This window comes from Nomascus leucogenys, chromosome 20 (genome assembly GCF_006542625.1).
Source record: "Nomascus leucogenys isolate Asia chromosome 20, Asia_NLE_v1, whole genome shotgun sequence".
Classification (NCBI taxonomy): domain Eukaryota; kingdom Metazoa; phylum Chordata; class Mammalia; order Primates; family Hylobatidae; genus Nomascus; species Nomascus leucogenys.
This window is the reverse complement of record NC_044400.1, coordinates 11,412,628-11,431,796: the sequence shown is the minus strand read 5'-3', so window position 1 is coordinate 11,431,796 and position 19,169 is coordinate 11,412,628. Positions and strand designations below refer to the sequence as shown.

General features: G+C 31.5%; 1 protein-coding gene across 1 annotated transcript in view; it reads right to left on the bottom strand.

The window, feature by feature from the left end:
- The window catches only part of LRP1B (LDL receptor related protein 1B), a 1,933,392-nt gene that overhangs the window by 381,123 nt on the left and 1,533,100 nt on the right, over positions 1-19,169 (bottom strand). Inside the window, exon 42 of the mRNA XM_003267617.4 lies at positions 1,233-1,422. Coding sequence (XP_003267665.2) covers positions 1,233-1,422 — 190 coding nt within the window. The remainder of the gene's footprint in view (positions 1-1,232; positions 1,423-19,169) is intronic.

Here is a 19,169-nt window from a genome sequence, read left to right as displayed (position 1 = left end):
CTCCTACTGTGGGACATTTATTATTGTCCGGAGATTCTTTTGGTGATGTGTTGGGGTAAATGCAGCTGAGCCAGCAAACCGTATCCTGATAGGACAGAGGTGGGAGCAGTCTCCCAAGCTCCATGAGTCATTACATTGCTCAACCTTAAGAATTCCCACGTATAAGATGATGTTCAATTAAGTGAATTAAATCTAACCTCACTTTTAGCTCTATAAAAGGGTTCAGATTTACAACTATTTTCACACTGACCAATTTCTGTTATTTAGTCCTTTCTTCTGATAAGTGGTCAGGGTCAGTGATTATCTCTCATTGCTTTTTATTCTTCAATCTTTTTTTTTTTTTAATCACATCTAACACGAACTCTTCTAGCTCTTCTAGTTTTGCTCAGGGAAGGCCAGATTGGTCTCATTTTTGTTTATTCGTTTCATTTAAAAATAAAAAGGATTTTCTTAGAGTTAAAAAACAACTTTACCATATTGTGTATGAGAGTGAAAGTCCATAGATAGATATTTTTTTGTCCCTTACCTGTGCTTTGTTCTTCAGGTTTTTTCTTTTTTTTTTTTTTTTTTTTTTTTACATAACTGCTTTCTTTAAGACATCCCCCAAAACACAATTTTTTCTTTGTTTTTATTCACTGAGTATATTTTATATCCAGAGCATTTTATTTTGTCCTGAATTTTTTCAAGCATTATTTTAGCTGTCTGTACAATATATCATCAAACAGCTGTAGACTACATAGATTATTATCAAGCACCTAGTGCTGAAAAAATAGCTGCACACAAAGATTTTTGTATGGTTGCAGTTTGCTTTCTTTTGTATTTCAATTTGGGAGATCTCCAGATGCTATAATTACTTGATTAAAATGCAAAGAAACAAAAAACAACTCTTAGTCTTCCGTGTATGTTAAATTTTTTAAATTTATGGTTCCAATCAGCTATGCATTAAAGTCTTCTTCATAGGCCTTTTCCAGCATAGTATTGTCTCTATTTTGCCTTTAATTATTTAAATTTGTTTTTACTGGATCTCTCAGGAAGCTGCAGCCTGGCATTTAAAAGGACCAGATTTTTCACATTTATAATGCTCTTACATAAAAAAAGTTTTATGAATTGTGAAAATAAAACTTCAAATATAAACTTTATTTTTAAAGTTAATTCTTCTTAAAATTAACAGAACTCTGATATTCTTTTGACTTATAACTATAATGAAGAAATAAAACTACACTGTTTCTTACTTTTGACATTCATCCAAGGCTAGCACATGTGGGTGGTCATCTTCTGACATGGTGATGACAGCCTCCCTGTCAAATGCTCCCGGCCGAGTCTGGTCCACAGTGTGTCTGGTGATGGATGAGGTGGTAGAGCTTGTCCAGTACAATGTATCCCAGGCTCTGTGATAGGCAAGTCCTTCCACAGAACCCACATCTAGTGGAGGAAGAAAAAGAAAAAATATATACTTTTATTTACAAAATAATGACTTCTGGACAGAAAAAGCATTTAAGATATACATGTATACCTGTTATTTCATCAACCATTTCTCCACAAAATCTCCAAAATAAAAATGTAGTCATTGTGATACCTACATACATATATAATGGGAGCAATTTTTGCAAAAAATGTCATTATAGACTTAATCTTCTCACAAATAAAACAAAATTAAATAATTGCTTTTCATTTTGGAAAATGGTGGCTCTCTTTCTTGTATCTTAATCAGTTTTCAAAAATATCCAAAGTGCAACAACTTAGAGATGTTTTTGAAAATCTTATGTCAGCAATATCACTTAGAAACAATCATCATGAGTTTTCTCTTGATACTATAGATCTGGAGATGTCCAGGAAAAGCAAACACATCGAAAACTACAACAGTATGAGAAATCCAAAATCTAACTCCTTACTTGCAACTATCAAACAATGGTAGATAATGTTTTAATGGGTTAATGTGGCAATTTATTTGCTTCTATTCAACTAATGAGATAAAAAAAAAAAAGCCAAGCAAGAGAAAAAGAAATTGCCAGCTAAAGCATGCTTTAAATGTCAGACAAAGATAAATGATGGTACACAGATCCTAATACATAAAAGTGACAAGGTGAAAAACAAAAGTAATTATTTCTTAAAATTGTATTCCCAATCTCTAGGGTAACATAAGTAGCTGTTTTATTTTTCATAGACATGCTTTGAGTGCATCTTTAAGTATAATCAAATTATTACACTTTTCCTACATGTTATTTGCTTTCCTCAGAATTATTATTCTGAGCATGTTTAATTTAACAAAGAATATACACACTATTTTCAGTCATACCAAGAAATTAACATTATTACAGACACAGCATTTCCCCTGCTTTTCTCTCAAAGAATCTCTAAAAGAAACTATCCAGCTGCTATAAAAATAGGTATCTGAAAAGAGTTGTTTCCAGGTTTAAGATGAGTTAATATTTAGTTTGGGGGGATCAATAGGATTTTGTGGGAGGGCAAAACAATAATTAAAGCTTTTGAACAATTTTTTTTCGTATTTTTTGTTTCTTTTTTTACATACAACATGAAGTATCCAATAATAATGCAATTAATGGCTATCATTTTAGTTGCCACATGCTAGAAATGATGCAAACTGCTCTTCATACATCGTTTTATTTGATGTATAAATCTATTCTGTGAAGTTTGTGTCATAATTTTCCATTTTCCAAGAAGAAAGCTGAAACTTATAGTCACAGGGCTGATAATATTAACATAAAATTTTTACTGCCCGCCCCCCCATTCATCTGATTCCAAAAGCCTATGTTCTTAGTAGCACCACTATTTGGATATGAGTTTATAATGGTTACTACTTAACCTCAATCTATACCAACCTGAAACCCAAAGGAATGATTCATTAGTCTCAACTTGTTTGACTCTAGGAGAATTGTATATCTAGTAATATACCATAAATAGTCTCCTCTCACACAGTCAACAAAGCAGTCTACAAGGTATTAATGGGGGTGATTAGTATGAAAATGTAGCCTAGAGATGATAGAAGAAAAATTATGAAACACAGTCATTGTAAAATCAGTTAAGCAAATTTTATGCGATTCACACAGTGCTCCTATTTGGAGTGAGTGGAAGAAAAGTTGATCATCGTTAAGGATGTTTAAATCATTAATTAATAAATCACCTTTGCCAGTGTGTTTTTTAAACTTCCAAATCATTTCAGAAATGCAATTAACTCTATTAGCAGTATCTGTAGCATTACACGCCTTTCATCATTCACAAACAGAATGAGAAATGGCATAGCTCTGAAAATATTCAAGCCAATGAGAATAATCCATCCTGATTCTACATTTTCTCTTCCAGTAACCATGACACATCTTCCTCTTGGTAACTTTCTCTTGCCAATTCAGAAAGAAAACACTTGGTTTCACCATTGAGATGTGGCAGATGTTTCTTTTCTATGGTTAACATAATTCCAGAATTACTAGAGAACATAATACACCTCAATATCCACGTATAATCTGTTTTACTTTATTTTTGTAATAGATAACCAGAAATTACAGTTAATAATGATCTGTTGCTACATTTTAAAATATTTTAGTCATGTACTTCTTTCTAAAAATGATGTTTAGATCCTTATAAAAATATATTTTAATTAACAAAAAGTCAATTAAAATTATTGAAATAGTTGAGATAAGACATATTTCTCAATTTTGCGATTATTTATCGACAGTGAGAGGGCATGTGGCATGTGTATGTGTGTGTGTGCACACACATCTGTGTTTGAACGTTGAGATTCCTAAAACAGTTGAGCAGCCGGAATAGGACTTTGAATTACTGATCCTGGAAGGCAATTATATAGTTTAAAAATAAAATAAAATGCCTATCTACCCAACCAGACCTGAAATATTGAGCAGAGTAAATCAATACAGGGCTAAATTCTTGGAACTCAAGGATGTAGAATAGGCATAATTAAGAAAATAACTATAACAGTGCTATTTCAGCAGCTCCATACTTTTCACCCCAGATATATATATATATATATATATATATAGATAGATAGATATATCTATATAGATATAGATATATCTATATCTATATAGATATAGATATATCTATATCTATATCGATATAGATATATCTATATATATATATATATATATATTAAATGTAATGCAAAACCAGTAAAAATCCTGTCTCCTTACCTCATGCACTTGCCAAGAAAAAAAACAAAAGAGTTTTCTTCCCTCTTACCAACTTTTGAGCAGGGAATTGAGTTTGGCTAAGCATGAGTCAGTTCCTGACATGTTTTTGCAGAAGAAAGAAGGGGAGGTCAGCACATCAAAAAATACGAGCCAGGGAAATAACTCTGAACCGTGGTTGTACCCTATTTCCTGGATTCTAGTTTCCATAGCCATGACAGGGAAATTGATTCTAACAGCTTGGCAGGGACATAAACCACTACTCTTGCAGCTACCCAAAGGACTTCAGTTCATAGAGAACATACTTTCATCTCATCACCACTGAAGAAGAGCAATAGCCCCTTCTTGTCTGCACATTGTCTTAAAGACAGGATAAGAGCTTACCAAATGGGAAAGGCAGTGAAGGATATTATTCATAGGGAGTCACGTCCATTAAACACTGTTAGTTATCCAGCTAGGAAAACAGTCACAGATAAATCCAGTTGCAAAGTGGTTTGGATGGGTCCTCACCCAAATCTCATCTTGAATTGTAGCTGCCATAACCTCCATGTGTTGTAGGAGGGACCCAGTTGGGGGTAATTGAATCATAGTGGCAGGTTTTTCCATGCTGTTCCCATGATAGTGAAAAAGTCTCATGAAATCTAAAGATTTTATAAAGAGCAGTTCCACTGCACACACTCTCTTGCCCGTCACCATGTAAGATGTGCCTTTGCTGTTCTTTCACTTTCCACCATGATTGTGAAGGCTGCCCAGTCATGTGGAACCGTGAGTCCGTTGAATTTCCTTTTCTTTATAAATTACCCAGTCTCAGGTATGTCTTTATTAGCAGCGTGAGAACAGACTAATGCACAAATTTAGCAGAAAATAACATTTATCTCAAGGACATGCTACAACTATAAAGCATCATAATGAAGTCCTCCTTGATTGTGTACTACCTTCTTACTTACTGGCTTGTTCTCCAAAGCCACAGATTATCAGTTTGTTGTTTGAAATTATGTCACTAGTATAAAGCATCCAAATCTTGTTTGGAGGATCTAAGTTATTTTGACACACAGAAGCAGTCTCAATTTGCAGCCCAGGTAAAGAGCCTAAAATAAGAAGTTTCTGCACAAAATATTCCACATCTACATTAACTGTGAAGTTTCCAAGGATAGAGGTCCAATTCACTATCCAGATCTGATGTTGAACTCTTTACAAATAGTACACATAACTGTGCTCTACTTTAAGCCTAACAAAACACTACTTACTGAAATTGTGTCTAAATTCTACCCTCTGTAAAAATCTTCTAAAAATTCTGTTTCTTTTATTTTCCTTCTTTTTTTTTCCTTTCCTTTCCTTTTCTTTTTTATTTTCTTTTTCTTTCTTGCTTGCTTCTCTTTTTCTTTCTCTTTCTCTCTCTTCTTTCTCTCTCTCCTTCCTTTCTGCCTGCCTGCCTCCCTTTCTTTCCTCCCTCCCTCCCTTTTTTCTTTCTTCCTTTTCTGTGAGATTCACCATCGTTTTTCTAGTATACGGTCTCTCTCATTGCAATAAGACAACAATTTGACATGGTTGAATGACAGGCTTATTTGACAAAATTCAATAACCTTTCATTATAAAAGTATTCAACAAACTAGCAATAGAACTTCCTCAACTTGACAAAAGGACTACCAAAACCCAAGGCTCGTATTATATTTAGTGGTGAGAAAATAAATGTTTTCCCTCAAAGACAGGACCAAAGCAAGCATGTCCACTTTTGCCTTTATTCAACTAATGTTGAATAAAACTGGAGATTCTAGCAAGGGTAATTGGGGGTGGGGTAAAGAGAGAGCGAGAGAGAGAGAGAGACAGAGAGAGAGAGAAGGAAATAAATGGCATCCAGATTGGAAAGAAAGAAGTAACACTATCACTATTTGCAGATGGCAAGTACTGGTATATACAAAATCTTAAATAATTTAATAGAAATGTATAGTCAGGTTGCAGGTTACAAAAGCAACATACAAAAAATCATTTGTATTCTATATAAGAGCAATGAACAATCTGAAAATGAAATTTAAAAGACAATTTAATTTATAATATAATTTTAAAATATAGAATACTTAGAAATAAGTTTAGCAAAATAATTTTAAATGTTAAAACATATGCACCCAAACTACAGCACATCATTGAAAGAAACTAAGGATTTTAACAAATGGAAAGATAACAATGTTCATGGAATGGAAGGCCTAATATTATGAAGATGACAATACTATCCAAATAGATCTGCAGATTTAATGCATAGAAATCCCAGCTGGCTTCTTCCCAGAAACTGGCAAGCTGACCTTAAAATGCATATGGAAATACAAGGGACCCAGAACAGCCAAAATAATCTTAAATGAAAAAAACAAAGTTAGTGGGCTCACACTTTCTGATTTCAACCTCAGTATAAAGTTTATAGTAATCGAGAGGGTTTGATTTTATTATAAGAATAGACACAGCTACATGTACCAGAAAAGTCCAATGAGAAAAAAAAATTATCTCAAATATATAGTGCTCCCAACAATTGTATAGCCACATGTAAAACAATGATATTTGATTCCTTCTTCATACCACACACACACTCATACACCCACACATATAACTAAAAATATACTTTAAGCCTAAACGTAGATGGTAGATGATGAACCTCTTAGGATAAAAAATAGGAGGAAATCTTCATAACTTTGGGTTAAGCAAAGCCTTCTTAAACATGACACAAAAAATACAAATGAAAAAAGAAAAACAGATGTTAGGTCTCATCAAAATGAAAAACTTTTATGCTTCAAAAGACAAAAAGCCAACTGACAGAATGGGAGACAATATTTGCAAGTCACTTATGTGATAATGGACTTGTATCTTGAATAAATAATGAATGCTTTATGCACTCAACAATAAAACAACAACTAATCCAATTAAATAATGGGCAAATAATGTGAATAAATATTTCTCCAAAGAAGATACACAAATGACTGATGAACACATAAAAAAATGCTCAACACTATTAGACATCAAAGTACTGCAAATCATAATCATACTTGATATTCATTATGACGACTACAACAATAAGAAGTTTTCACAAAGATGTGGAAAGATTGGAACCAATATATATTGATGGTGGAAATGTAAAATGGAGCAGCCTCTTTGTAAAACAGTCTGTCAGTTTTACAAAATGTTACACATAGAGTTACCAGGTGACCTGGCATTTCTACTGGTAAATATATACCCAAGAGAAATGAAAACGTACCTCCACACATACACAAATGTTCAACAAATGTTCATAGCAGCTTTATTTGTAATAACCAAAAGAAGAAACAGCCCAAATGTCAATCAGCTGATAAGTGGATGAATAAAATGTGGTACATCCACTCTTGGAATTATTCAACAATATAAAAACTGAAGCACGTATATATGCTAAACTCGACCCCCTCTCTTTACACACACACACACACACACACACACACATAGATGTGTGTGTATATATATGTATATGTATATGTATACATGCAGGACACAACTACAGAAAATTATTTTAAAGTATGTGAATATGTAGATATGGTTTGTTATCCAGTAGAAATTTTATAGAAAATTTAAATACCTGGAAATTTCCCTTGAGACTATCTTATTAGAATGCTTCACAAATGATTAACTGGATTATTTTCCTTTTCCTAACCATTCAATTGATGAATGGGATGCAATAGATTTTAATGCGGATTGCTTACTGTGAATTAGTCTACCACTAATATGATTTAAAAGCTCAGAGTCATTTTTGTTTTTCCCCACATCAGTAAATACATTAATACAATAAAATTATTATCTAAAATAAAATAATAAATTTTTCCACCAGTCTAATTTACTAAAAATTAAACAAATTAAAAACCTACACTGTAATCTGAAAATTAAAACAAGAAGCAATTAAACTAGAAATAAAAATTGTCATTATTTTGTGTTAGTGAATGCATGGAAAAACATAGAGAATCTACTAAAAAACTATTGAGTTGGGTAAGCTGGCAGGCAATAAATAAGTAAATTAAAATCAATAGTTGTATATACACAAAAATAACCAGTGAGAATATATAATGGAAAGAGGATGCCAGTCCAAGTGGCTGCTAATCCTGCTGGTTCCAGTGAATGAGAACACCTAAAAAACTGTGCAACTCTTGATCACCTGAATTTAGATCTTCTTGTAGCCAAAGCATTGTAATAATGCTACTTTTCATGAATGCGGATCTGTTAACTTTAGGTTCTCACCCCTCTAACAAGAAGAGATCCAACCCTTTCAAAGGGCTTCTGTGGGGAACAATATTCTCCTACCCTTTCTTTTGTCCTTATTATTGCACTTAGTAAAACACATGATTTTCCCAAATCAAACATGTTTGCAGAGATGCAACTCTATTTTCAACAAAGACAAGCTTTTATTGTCATCCCCCAAGCAGTTTTAATTTCCTGAACCGGAGCATCTCCAATATTTCCATGTCATAAGAGAGTCTTTGCTTTACACTGCATAGCAAAATAGGCCTATTTATTTGGTTTTCCCAAAACAACAACAACAACATAACAATTTGCCCTGAAAGAGTATTGAAGCAGATTAAAACAGCTTGAAGTTTTAAAGTGACAGTGATTTGTTTGTTGGTTTGTTTGTTTGACCCAGTGTGGATTTCTTTTTCCAGGTTTAAAAATATTCAACATCGAAGTTTCAGCCAGGACTTCAGACTCAGCTGAAAATTATATAGACTCAGACATGTCTCAACAATTGCCTCTATTTCATGTCACTACTACTGGAAGGAAAGTAATACAAGCCATGAAAAGATTGAACATATATGTGATATCATTGTGTCAGTCCTTCTGTAGTCACCGGAGATAAGCACCGACTTTCCGAAGATGAAACTAACATTGGCATGTCCGGAGCTGCTAGAGCAGAGCATGAACTCCGAGGTGCCTGAAACCCCCAGGTATGCTGTAATTCGCCATCCAAGGAGAGGCTGTGAGACCCTGTATGCACAGCCACTCCTTGAGAAATATAATTAGAAAATGACTTGGATCCATCCTTTCCTTAGTGAGAAAGTGAGATAAATCTTCAGCTGAAAGCTATGAACTGGAACCCAACCTCTAAATTAAGTATTATTTAAGGTTTCATTTAGGGTCATCCTCTCTTCCTTTTCCCCTCTCTGTCTTTTGTGAAACTTCTATCCCCATGGCATTAAATATCATTTACATGCTTTCATTTCTAGTCCGTATTTCTAATCTAAATTCCATACGTATGTCTAAACATGAATTAATATATCTTTGGGTATCTCAGTATCTCAGTATAAAATATGTAAATAGAAAAAGTGTTTCACCCCAATCTTAATTATCCATATAAATTAGTTCTCCTAATGATCTGTGAATTATAGTAGTATTTATCCAGTTACTCAAACTGGAAGCCTAAGCAATCATCTTTCAATCTTCTCTTTTTCTTGCTTTTTGCATATAATCATCAGTAAATGCTTTTAATTTTATGCCAAAAACATATGTTGAGTGTTTCCATTTTGTTTTCCATTTCCACTCTGATCACTGCCGTTACCTCTTGTCTAAGCTTCTGTCCCTAACTAGCCTTCCCAAATGTCATTATTGTCAATTAATTCTCCATCCAGCAACCCTAGGTAATAATAAAGCAAGTATCATATCTTTGTCCTGCTGAAAATCCTTCAATGGTGTCCCATCACATTTAGAATAAAATGTGGCTTACTCTCTGCCTGCTTCTTCCACCTTATCTCAGGTTACCGTCCCTCCTTTTTTATTATGCCCTGGCCACAGGGTGTTCTTTTCAGGGCTTCCATCTATAAAAACTCAGTTTTTTTTTTTTTTTCTTGACACATGTAATATTCTCTGCCTTTTTCGTCTCCGGGTCTGACATTCCTTTGTCCACCCTCTTCACCTACTTCATTTCCTCTGTCCCTTTTTTAATATCCTTCACAATGTACTAAAATTTTATGTGTTGTTTGTGTTGTATTTGTCTGTCTCACCCTACTGGAACGAGAGGACAGGGAACGTGACTGTCTTTTTCTTAGTTGTTCGCCTCAAACTGAGCAAAGTTCCAGGTACAGGGCAAGCAACCAAAATCAATTGCGGAATAAATCAATATGTATTTCTGAATCCATTGAATGCAGGGTCTGCATATTTATGCTTTAATTCTTAAATGCCCAAGAGCTAATATATCAGAGAGGTGTATAGAAGAATGAGAGCACAAACTCTGGTTTCAGATAATAGCTTTGAATCCCCACACTACCACTTTACTAGCTATATGATCCTGGACAAATTCATTTAGACTTTCTGTATTTTAAAAAATATTTTATTTTATTTTTTTGAGACGGAGTCTCGCTCTGTCGCCCAGGCTGGAGTGCAGTGGTATGATCTCGGCTCACTGGAAGCTCCGCCTCCCGGGTTCACGCCATTCTCCTGCCTCAGCCTCCCGAGTAGCTGGGACTACAGGTGCCCGCCACCACGCCCGGCTAATTTTTGGTATTTTTAGTAGAGATGGGGTTTTACAGTGTTAGCCAGGATGGTCTCGATCTCCTGACCTCGTGATCTGCCCACCTCGGCCTCCCAATATGCCGGGATTACAGGCGTGAGCCACAGTGCCCAGCCTAGACTTTCTGTATTTTTGTTCCCTTGTCTGAAATACAGAGATAGTAATGGTAACAAATTCATAAGACATTTATGATTATTATGTGAGTTAACATTTGTGAAGTATTTAGAACAGTGCCTAGCACAAAATAAGGGTTCAATATATGTCAGCATTGTTGTTATTATTATTACATTGCTCTACACAAAGCTACAGCCAATTATGCTTAACAATGTTGAAGCTCTGTCGGATAAATTATCATCCCCATTTTTCTACAAGTAGAATACTAGAAATAATAGGAATTATGTGAGTTTCTGAACTGTAAGAGACTACAATCTAGATTTATAAATATAATTTTGTTTTTATTATAAGAAGTTGTGCTCCAGTTTATTTGTTCCTTATGCCTTGTAATAAGCTCAGTCATTTAAACCACTTACACTTTCTTTAAATTTTAGTATAACTTGTAGGATGACAACGTGAATATTTTCTGATCTTTTAGGTGGAGAAGTGGTGAGACTACTCGAAAATTAAAATGTTAGAAAATATCAAATTTTGATGGCATAATGTGAAAGAAGGATAGAGAAACAGAGGGAAGAAAGTAAATAAAAGACTAAAAGTGATTTTTTTTAAAAGATAAAAGTTAATGAAGTAAGAAAACAGAAAAAGGCTATTCCAGATGGTAGGGATCATAGAAAGAGTTCGGTCGTTTATCATAAAGTTTTGCAAAGAAAAGGAATAAGTACAGAAAATTCAAAGAAACATAAGCGATGAATAGAAACATTTAATTTCTAGTAAATAAGCAATGTGCTTTGACTTTGAACTCAACATGCAAAGGTGTTAAGAATTGTATGTAAATAAAGCTTATTTACTCTCTCATCTTTTAAAAACCATTTGATGCAGTCCAAATTACATACACAAAATAAATGTTATATAATAAGTTACCTGTTACATGAAAATACTATATATTAATGTGTACACAATACTAAAATCCCAAAATGTATGGAAAGACCATTTGGCTTACCAACTAAAATTATCAATAGGAAAAATAAATGCTCACCTAATGAAAGATTTCTTATTGAAATGTAGTATAAATAAAATTGACCTTAAAATGTTTAAATGGAGTGGAAAGGGTATAAATGTAAACACACTTAGTTGATGTTTAAGACAAAATAAAAACTTAAATTCCCTGAAAAGATTTTAATTTACAAGCAATAAGGATAATTGTTTAAGTACCTACTATGTGCTCAGCCCTGTAAAAAGAGACATACAAAAAGGAGTATCCTAGCCTATACTAGAATAAAAACGCATTTTTTAATTGGCATTAATCAAGTGCAATATTAGGTGGCAAATATTTTATGAGGTATAATAATTCAGGAAAGTGTATATTATTTTTTAATATGTTTGTGTCACCACTTCAATCACACAGGCATTCTAATTAAATTATCTTAGTCTCTAATGGTAATCATTTGAGTTTCTTAAATTTATTTTTTGATTTGTATTTCTTACTAGCATTAATTTCTACATTTACCTCTTAACAAATTTTAAAATCTCCCTGTTTCCTTCCTTCATCTTCATCCCCATCATTCTTAATGACTTAAATTTGATTTATCAGAACTTGTACTTATTTATCCTCAGTGTGTATCAACTGCTATGAGTTTCTTTACTCAACAAGTCGCACGTCGCCAATACCTCCTCTGTGTTTAAGCTTGGTTTGCGTCCTCTCCCATCTCCTACCTTTTTATTTGTCAGCATTTTCATTATGGTAGAATTTAATCTTTGTTTGCAACTCAGTAATTGAGCACTTGATCTGTCTTTAGTCACACAATTAATTACCATGCTCAGACTATGATAGCTGGCCTACCAAACAATGAACAACAAAGTCAACAATTTTAATACTGCCCTTACTATTAGTGTCAACTCTTATGCCTTTCTATACATCATAATTCTCTTGATATTGGAGCATTCTTCAATTAGCTTATTATACTTTTTTTAGGAAGTGGAAGATTACTGGAGGAAGGAGCAGAATCACGGACTAAGTTCATCTAGCATCACTTTTGCTTGGTGTTTTGCTCTTTCTGACACACTTCAGTCTTGACTTGGGGATTTATTTGCCATCCTGCAAGGTATCTCTTTTTTTTTTTTCTTTTCTTCCTATAATTCTCTTTCTTACCTTTCATGATTGCATATATTTTTGTTTCTTTCTCTCTCTCTCCATATATAGTCAGCAGACTATTGTCAGGTATTGGCTAGAAAAACAGTAAATTATTTTGTCATCCTTGAGTTTTCTCAGGCAAGCACATTAAAGGGGTCTAAGGTCATTGTAGGGATGTGGCACTATATCTCTGGCATTATATAAATATATATATAATTACATAAATATAATTGTATTACAATTATAATTAATACAATTATATATAATACAATTATATATAATACAATTATATATAATATAATTATTATATTATAAGTATATAAATATATAAAATTATATATATAATATAATTGTTATAATTATAAGTATATAAATATATAAAATTATATATAAATTATATAAATACATAAAATTATATCTAATATAATTATATAAATACATAAAATTATATATAATATGATTATATAAATACATAAAATTATATATAATATAATTATATAAATACATAAAATTACATATATAATATAATTATATAAATACATAAAATTATAATATAATTATATAAATACATAAAATTATATATAATTATATAAATACATAAAATTATATCTAATATAATCATATAAATACATAAAATTATATCTAATTAAAATTATATAATAAATTATATATAATTATATTATATATAATATATTATATATATAATATATTTATATACTTATATATGATTATATTATATATAATTATATATATTTATATATGATTATATTATATATAATTATATATATTTATATACTTATATATGATTATATTATATATAATTTTATATTTATATGCTTATATATGATTATATTATATATATAATATTATATAATATATTATATATAATATTATATATAATATATATAATATATTATATATAATATTATATATAATATTATATATATAAATTAAAATTATATTATAATTATATTATAAATAATTTTATTATAATATAATTATATTATATATAATTTTATGTATAATAATATTATATATAATTTTATATATATATTTATATACTTATATATAATTATATTATATATAATTTTATATATATATTTATATACTTATATATGATTATATTATATATAATTATATATATTTATATATGATTATATTATATATAATTATATATATTTATATGCTTATATATGATTATATTATATATAATTTTATATTTATATGCTTATATATGATTATATTATATATAATTTTATATATTTATATACTTATATATAATTATATTATATATAATTTTATATATTTATATACTTATATATAATTATATTATATATAATTTTATATATTTATATACTTATATAATTATATTATATATAATTTTATATATAATATAATTATATTATATATAATTTTATATAATATAATTATATATAATTTTATACAATATAATTATATATAATTTTATACATATAATTATATATAATTTTATACATAATATAATTATATATAATTATATATATATATAATTATATATATAATTTTATATATATGTGTGTGTGTGTATATACATATTTATCTCCTCCTACTTCCCATGGTGAGTGCACTCCAAGCCTTTTAGTGAATGTAGGATTGTTTGTGATTCCAACTATAAGATGACCCCTGACAATGATTATCTTCTTGACCCAACTCTAGCCAGTTTCCTTGGAGCCTACTTCTCAACTAGGCCTCAGCCTTGACCTTTAAAAATTAAAGACTCTCAGCACAAAGAACTTAATCAACCCTTCTGTGCCCACATTAAAAGACTTAAGCACTAACATAATTTCTAACAGCTCAAAGCCACATCCATAGGATGACCCTAGTCCCCTTTGATGTGCCTGCCCCAGAAAAGTCAAGAATGACACAATAATTTACTGTTTTTCTAGCCAGTACTCGATAATAGTCCACTGAACATGTTTTTTATAGTATTTATTCGAAAAGCTTTACAATTATGAATTTTTCCTCTGTCCCCTTGAGATGTGTATGTATCTCCTACAACTCAGGAATGCCTTTCTTAAGGACCTGAAAGCCATCCATTAGAAACACAATCATCAGAAAAGATAGGACCTCTGTCTCCCAGTTTCTGTGGGAGAACAGTATTCTAACTTGGATTACTGAAAGCTAGTAGACACAGCTGACCTAATTGCCTTTACCTTGACAAATTATTTATATTTTTTTACTTTTCAGACTTCAGAGAGCTCTCTCATTCAGGCCCCTACTTCCTCATTCTCCTTTTAAATCACTCAGTCACCTCTGTACAAATCAGAGTTGACTTTGGTTTATGCTGCACCTTAACCCTATTGCAATGGCATATTATTGATCAAAATCTATCCAAATTTTTATTCCTAATTCTATATCCTTCTATATCCTAATGCTATATCCTTCTCTTTAATTCCATCTTTAGAATATGATTTCAGAGATTTAAGGTTTAAGCTTGTTTATTAACTTTACAGAGTAAATTTTCTTTTCCCAGGAGTACTATTCACCCCTCAAAGGAAACCTGTTTATTACAGTTGAATAATCAAGTCACTTAAAGGAAGAGTTGAAGATATTTACTAAAAAGAATATTTGGGGAAAAATAGATTGAATATCTATTCTAAACAAATATTTTTTATCTGTTGAGAATAAGAGCAGAAAATTGGAGCTGAGTTGTTCAGAAAAATAAAGTTGATTTTTTAATGTTCTGTGGCAGAAGAGAAGAAAAAGTTATAAGGTGATGGCTGGAGAGAAAAATTTGAGGAGACAAATATTACGATGTAATTGAACATTTATTGAGTGGTGTTTAATGAAACCCTCGTTCACCACCTCTCAATAGAATCTCCCATATAACACTGACTTCTTATTTAAGCTTGTTGACTTCCTAGGGATGTGGCTTCAAGGCAAATCCAAGGAAAGAGCTTAAAGCTGTACATGGAAAATAAAACTGCCTTTGCAAATATTATGACAGCGAGAGAAATCTGACCTAGATGACTTCATCTTGCTCGTAACCTCCAAGCTGCCATTGTTGATTCCTGGGCATAGGCCAAGCTATTTATGGGAAGAATTTAGTTTGTAGTTCAACCTTAAAATGAAGATAACAGCCCCTTCCTGAAACTAACTCCTTCCTTGCTTGGGGCTCAGGAGTTATGTAGCAGAGGCCACAAGATTTGCAACCTCCCCAAATGCTCCTAGAGATAACATCACTACTGCAAAACCTGAGATTGTTATTTGAGGTATTTTTCAAACCTTGCATTCTGATGGACCAGCTGGTGCCACCCGGACTGGTAACCCATACCAAAAAACAACTGGTCTTGCAATGCCACCCAGAAACTAACTCAGTGTAAAAAAACAGCTTCAACCCCCTATGGTTTCATGCCCGACCCAACAATCATCATTCCCCATTCCCTAGTCCCCTGACTGCCAAACTATCTTCAACAAACCCTAGCCTCCTAATTTCCAGGGAGGCTGTTTGAGTAATAATAACTCCTGTCTGACCACTTGGATAACCCTGCAATTATTAAACTCTTTCTCTACTGCAATACCACTATCTCAGTGAATTGGCTCTATCTGTGCAGTGGGCAAGAAGAACCTGTCGGGCAATTGCAAAAGCCCAACATGACTTGGTTATGCTTAAAGATTTGGAGCATGTTCTTTCATCTAGCCAGATTTGATAAATTTTTGGGGTGGGGGAGAGAGGCCGCAGATACATTGTTTACATGAAATGTTTCTCTTAGCTATTAGAGAGAAATACATATCACAATGCTGTTTGTCAACTCCTCCAATCTCTGAAATTCCATTTACTTTGAACGAATGCCCTCAGAGAAATACCTTCTCAACATGCCTTCCTTATACTAGGCTCTTCTCTCACCTCTTTACACTTGTCCATATACAATAATATTTTGCCCAAACTGCTATCTTCATACTTAGTAAATTGCATCATAATTACCTTTATATCTATTTCCCCAACTATACTGTAAATTCCTTAAATATTCTATACTTATCTTGCTGGCTTTGACCTGTTAGAATACAGAAAATAGGCTCTACATATTCTTAGTCAGTTTCGTATCTCCAGAACCTACTCATTATAGGTAATGAGTGTGTCTTATGTTTGTTGAATTCTCTAATACTCAAAAATAATTTTAAAATTAAGTTTGGAGCAATCCAACAAGGCTAAGTGGATGAAGGTGGTTATCTGACCTTTAAGCTTAATATTTACCTATAAATTTACTAAAAAAGCAGTTATTTAAAATGATGGAGGTATTAATAGCACCATTTCCTTGGAGCTATTTTTTTCCCTGTAGTTATTAGTAGTCAGTAATATGCACTCATATTCGGGTTCATTGGCCTACTTAAAACATAAGCTATTTTGGAGGAAAACAATATTAAAAAAATGCTTTAGGACAGAATTACTAAAGAATGTGTTACTGAACTAGAACTTAAGATAATCACTTATATATCTAATTTTAAACATTATCTTAAAGAACTCTCATGTCCCCACATTCTCAATTTAAATTGCCTCTTTATTCAATCTATAGTTGTTTGCCTGAATTAAATTTGGATTTCAAAAATTAATTTTGGAATGAAATATATTTTTAAAGTGACTCATTCTTTATTTTTCTTTTTCACTCCAAAGCTCTGTTTCTACATGATAAAGTCATTCCAGGAGTCCATTTGGGACTGCACATACTAAAGCCTAAGGATTTATTATTACAAGCCTTAAAGAACAATTTATTGTGGCTCCAAAATATATATGCTGATTTTTAAAAGATGCTTCATTTGTGAATGATTCAGGTATAAATTGTTTATTAATATTTATTAACTATCATTTTTTAAATATGCTGACAAAGTTATTTTACTAAGTGATATTTAACTTTTTAGGAATCAAAATTTATCTTTAATAGTTTATGAAAAAAATCAATTCTTTTATCCTTTGTTTATACTATCAGTTCATGCCCTAGCTGATTTCTTTCACTGTTCAGTGATTATAAATCTTGAATGCCATTTGTTCTATTAAACTACTCAGTGAAAACAAAAAGCAGTGGCAACACTAACTTTCTCAACCTTATTTAAATAACAATCATAGTTAAAATTTATAGTGTGTATTTGGGCTTCACATGTGCTAATTCCAATTTACTGCACAGGGTAATGATGTGGGGACTCAGGTGTCACAAAACTTACATAATATCTAGTAAATAGTATTTATTGAGCACTTACTAATTCCTTAGTACTATTTTAAGAGTTTATACTATTTAATCTTAGGATCCACACATTTGCTTGATTGCTTTTTTTTTCTTTTTGTCTAACTGCACAAATACTGTCTCCCTCTTATCTCAAACTCCCAGAACACAAAAACAGAATGTAAGCATCTTAAGATGTGTGTTACTCTAAATACCACACTGATAACTGTAACTGCATTTTATGTAAAAGGTGATACTGGCAAAACAGAAACTCAACCGAGTTTTGCTAAGTTAGTAAAAGGGTAATTATCAACAAATCTAGTTATAAAATAGATCTATTATGGAAATAAAAATCAGTGTGTCAATGTGATCTAGACAGTGCAGTATTTCTTTCTCAGAGACTATTTTTAATAGCAAAAGTGGTAAGAAATTATTTTGATGCTAGGGATAGCTAGGGATATTTCTTTCTGATCTTTTCTCTTTCTTGACATCAAGTTGGTCTTTGCACATCAAATTAAATAAGGGAAAATAAAATTTCAGATAAGGCTAAATGTTTAGATATATCAGCAGTACTCTCTGTCTTATCAAACAGTTTAAAAAGAGATAAACGACTTTCTATTCAGATAAAATGAGTAGATAACATTTATAATTCCAAGAAAATAATTATAGTTATCATTCATAAAAATATAAAAAGTTCTATTTTGAGAAATCTACATTTGACAGCTTTGTGTTGTTTCCTTGAACTAACCATCTGGTCCTCCAAAATCCTACTTAATTAGGAAAATTTTAAAAACTGTTGAGAACTTTCTTTCTATTCTTTTGAGAAAAAATTGAATGGAGTAGAATAAAATTACCCTGGAAGCTTAGGAAATCCTGTGAACTAAGTTCTGATTGCTGTCTTTTAACCTTTTTAAAACACTTTCAGTGTTAAGAGAAATGTTTCTTGTTTATTTGAATTTTCATTCTGACATTATACACTAGTTTTAAACATTTATTTCCCAACTTTGTTAAAATTTACTATTCAGTTATAATAATTTAAAAAACAGATGTTAAAAGATTTACATTCA